This window comes from Branchiostoma floridae, chromosome 11 (genome assembly GCF_000003815.2).
Source record: "Branchiostoma floridae strain S238N-H82 chromosome 11, Bfl_VNyyK, whole genome shotgun sequence".
NCBI lineage: Eukaryota > Metazoa > Chordata > Leptocardii > Amphioxiformes > Branchiostomatidae > Branchiostoma > Branchiostoma floridae.
In genome coordinates, this window is record NC_049989.1 from 10831872 (window position 1) to 10836398 (window position 4527).

Consider the following 4527-nt stretch of genomic DNA (forward strand, 5'->3'; position numbering starts at 1 on the left):
AGCTATTTGTTTGAACTTTTATTTATTCAAGAGAAGCTCAAATCGGTCTGCATAGCTTCAAAGCTTCAAATACAGGGACGAGGGTATACTTTGAAGACAGCAACGCGGCATGTATAGATTCTGTGAATGTACATTTTACGAAGTTCACAGTGGAGATTAGAAAACTTTTATGTTCCTTCTCCGTATGTCCTTCTTGTTAAAAGGCAGGAAAAGACAAATATAGCTGTTTCCTCGTACGTCATCAATTCGTAACAATGAAGTCGTGTCGCCTGGGGGTACGAGAACTCACAGACGGGTGGGGGATAATTGACAAGTGACCCAACAGCCCTGTAAGCCAATCAGAGTAGACTATGATGACCTGATAGAAAGTGACTGCACAAGTAACTCAGAGCTGGCAAACTCGAACAACACAACGTTTTTAGTAGTGACGACACTCACAGTCTTTTCGTATGAAGATGACAGAAAAGGTAATATTTCATCATTCTGGTGTCTTATCTTGGTTGAAAGAACCACGGTATAGTGTAGAATATGCACACATTAACTTAAGAGGGGTCTTCTCGAAAGTGTATCATGATCTTACAAGTACTCCTCGCAGTGTACATGTATGTATGTCTGGTGTCGAGGTGTAGTTTAAAAGTGACGAGGCTTTCCATGGCTGTGGTGTCAGTCAGATTATTTTCTTTCAACTGAGAGACATAAATATACAGGAGTTGGCATGACAATATATCATTGTTCATCTCCTTAAGTTTTAGTTTTACAATCATTTTCCTGTTCAGAAATATTTCCTTCGAGAATAGGACTGCTGTCGTTTGCTTTCATGGCAGTATTAGAACTGAAACAATCGACGACAGTCAGAATTGGGGATGACTTGACTCACTGACTTATGTCGGGTATGACACCATGTGCTATTAGTTAGGCTTACAATCAATGTTAGTACTTAGAATTGTGGAATACACGAAACATATGGTATTGCACAATACAAGTGGACACAATGAACAATACATTTACTTCCGGGTGTAACAAAAAGCTTCCTCGTTCTACGAGAGTCCTCGAATATCTAAAATATGAAAACGCATGAGAGCACAGGGCATGGATTGATATTGAAATGTTATATTAGTGCGTATTCGTCGTAAGTGTTTGTGTTTTTGTGTGTCTAAATTTTTTTCTGCTTATCATTAAAAGGTAGCTAAAACATGTTCACTTATCTCTCACCTTGTCATTGGATTTAGATATAAAAAAAAGTTGAGTTTCATATATAATAGGCTCTCGTAACCTTCAATTAAATTCAGGTTTCCACATTCTAAGTCCTTTACAAACGTCAAAGTCTTAGAAAGGTCACTGGCATATAACTTATAAGAAAATCAAAATGGCGTCGTTTTCTAATCTCACTTTTCAAAACACCTCCCCATAGCCCCAGGCTAAATCGCCTAACATGCTCACCTAATATTCGACGTACATGTAACATAAAAGAACGATTAATAGACTATTTACATGTCTAATCTATTATCTATACAGTTCAGATGGTTACTCTCTGCGTAGAATGGGTGTCTGTTTTATTCAATTCAAAGAAAAAACTGCATGTCTGAAGTGTTTATTTCCGTGTGTCTCTAAATCTAACCTAATTATAAACTGTTGATCATGAAATTTCTAACTTACAGCCATTTGCTATATGAGCTAGAAATACGTGCGTAAATATTCAAGTCCGTGTGACATCCGTATGGAGTTCTAAGCCTCAAAGGTCAAGGTCGATTTTGGGCCCCCTTGTATGTGAGCTTGGTACTGCAGCAGAAGTTCCATTTTTAGCATCTTTTGACCTGGGCGTACTATGGTCCTGTTGGTGTCGTGATACTTTGTGATATAAGGAAGAAGTGGTGCATGTTTGTACCTTATAGCAACTTGTTGATGTTAAGTTTTGTATGCTTGGTATGATGTCGAAAAGCATGTCATATTTACCCCGAGGCGTGTTTCTATCACAGATGTCTGCGTCTCTCGTGTTGTGTCTGGTGACCTTCGCCATAACGTCAACAACTGGGATGCCTCTTCCACTGAAACGGGACCTGGCCAGTTCAAGCGAGTGCGTTGTGTAATGCTTTCCTTCTAAAGTAATGTTTAACGTTACATCTAAAACTTTGTAATTGCACAGGGTTGGCACACACTTGCAAACGTACAGTGTGCAGACGATAAAATGTTCCTTGGCGATTCTCAAATTCTAATTATGCAACAAAATATTACTCAGTAATGCATGACTGCAAATCTCATAATACTGTAAATGCATTTAAGTTCGCGGACTTCTCGCGGTGATTTTAAGTTCACTGTAGCACCATGCACTGTAGTCTCTTACTGCCATGGAAAAATGTTTGCGGTGTTTTGAAGTTCGCGGTGAAGCAGCCACGTAGCAGTTTAGAACGACAGGGGCCCAATTTTTTTGAGACTCGAAATAGCATGATTCAATAAGAACTTGTTTTTACTCACTTTTGTTCTACGTCTAGGAAAATTCTAGACGTGTTAAGCCAGGCGTCTAAGTTCGACAAGTTGGCCAAGTTCAGTGTCAACTTCTACCAGACTAAAGACAAGGGCCTGCTGCAAAACGCCTTTGACCTCGTGGACTCTGATGGTAAGACGTTCCCTATTGTACACCTTTCCCACGCAGCAACCATGATAGATCGAAACGTGGTCAATGTGGCAACAAAAGACTGTCCATCATAATTAGCAGTTCAGCCAATGATAGCATGGCTATTGAGAAATTGACCAATAAGAGAATTGCTGCATTTCCGTCAAATTTATGCGCTACTCTAAATTGCTGCATATTTCGGCGCATAACACTAGTTATGATATTTATCATTTGATGTTTTTTTGTGGGGTTTTGAGGACAACTAAATGGGAGCTGATTTTATAAACATGTTTTTTCCGGTTTCCCTCATTAACCTCGTTTTTTATCTATCATGGCCGCCGAGTGAGAAAGGTGTATACGTTTTCTCGTAAGGCCATGTTGATTTGATTATAAGGATGACATCGGAGCGCTCATCAATTTTAACCGTTTCCGAAAAAAATGAAAGTTTCCAACCATACAGTAAATCGTACAAAGTGTTTGCAAAATGAGCAAATATGTGCCGTAGATTGCAAACAAATGTCATGGAATACCAACGTCAATTCCACAGTCAAAAAGATTAGGACAGATTTTTTTAAATCTTCATCTACACAGCTGGACAAAATTGTTAGAAATACCATTGAAGTTTCAGATGTCGTCAGACATTTTCGTCAGTAACACAAAAGTTTACTTTGTTGTTGTCTTTCTTGCATTTAGGTGACGGCAAGCTGTCATATGATGAACTACTGTATTCTCCCTACGTTTTATCACTACGTGAGTGTATGCTTCCTTCCTTATCTTAAGAATGGTGCTAAGAGTAAGCTCTAGGAATATATATTACCGTTATCATTCTATATATTGTTACCAGACAAAAATTCTGGTAAAATTGACACAGGCTCATGCTCATGTAACACGTATTGTAATTCTCATCTTATACACGACTTATTACATCTCTTTCACACGACTTTCCTCACCTCACTCAGGTAAAAAAATGAATACCTAGCTTCGGCTAAGGCCGTCCCTCGGATAGGACGTTAAATGGAGGTCCCGTGTATGGGGAGAGTGATACCCCGGGCACGTTAAAGAACCTGCCGCACTTTAATATCGAAAAGAGTAGGGGACCTTCCCGGTGTGAATGGATCAAACCATTCCTGCTAAGGCCTACGTCACATTTCCTACCCGGGGCCCGGCCGGGCTGTTTGCGGAAACGAAAAATTTAAGGTTATGCCAATAAATATGCACAATGCATGATGTTGAATTATTTTCGGTCCGTTTTGTGTTGTTGTTGTCTTTTATATCATACTTATCGTTTCCGAAGGCTGCCTGGCCGGGCCCCTTTGTGGAAATGTGACCTTAGCCTAAATGGGGGTTTCCCGAGCAGCCTCGTAACGCCTGCTTCGCCTATATTGAGTCAATTAGTCGAACTTGCTGAAGCTCGATGTTTCTGACTTAGGGAGAAGAGATGCTGCCACAGTGAGCGTAGTTCAGTGCCTAGAAATGGTCGATGGCCTTGCACTGAGCAAACTCGTTAAAAAATATGATAATTTCCCAGGTGTATGCGGTAACGATGAAAAAGACGACGATGAAGAGAGAGAGACGAACATCCTGAAGTGTGACCAACAGATTCTGGTGCATTGTGGGAACGTGCTAGTGGACAACATCGTAGCGACGGACGAGACTTCCGTCTGTACAGCATTTGCGGTAAAGCAACCAAAACCATTTTTGTAGAAGACTAGCACATCTATCTAATTCTGTTATGTATATATATACATGTATGTTTGTGTTGTATATGTCCGAACCCTGGTAGACTAGCCCTACGGGCTAAAGGGTATCTAAATAAAGGAAAAAAGGAACAATTAATGTTCTAAAAGACTATTCTATTCGGGTCTACCGAAAGTGCGAAAAGGAACGAAAAGGAAAGTACCGAAAGTGCGAAAAGG

The 4527-nt window shown here is 40.0% G+C and overlaps 1 protein-coding gene across 1 annotated transcript; it reads left to right on the forward strand.

The window, feature by feature from the left end:
• Nucleotides 1–355: 355 nt before the first annotated feature.
• LOC118426210 lies at nt 356–4315 on the forward strand. The gene is made up of 5 exons (XM_035835476.1): nt 356–467; nt 1977–2074; nt 2490–2614; nt 3305–3361; nt 4140–4315. Exons 1-5 carry the CDS (start codon nt 450–452, stop codon nt 4313–4315), a joined length of 474 nt encoding a protein of 157 aa, XP_035691369.1. The 5' UTR covers nt 356–449.
• The last annotated feature ends 212 nt before the right edge of the window (nt 4316–4527 follow it).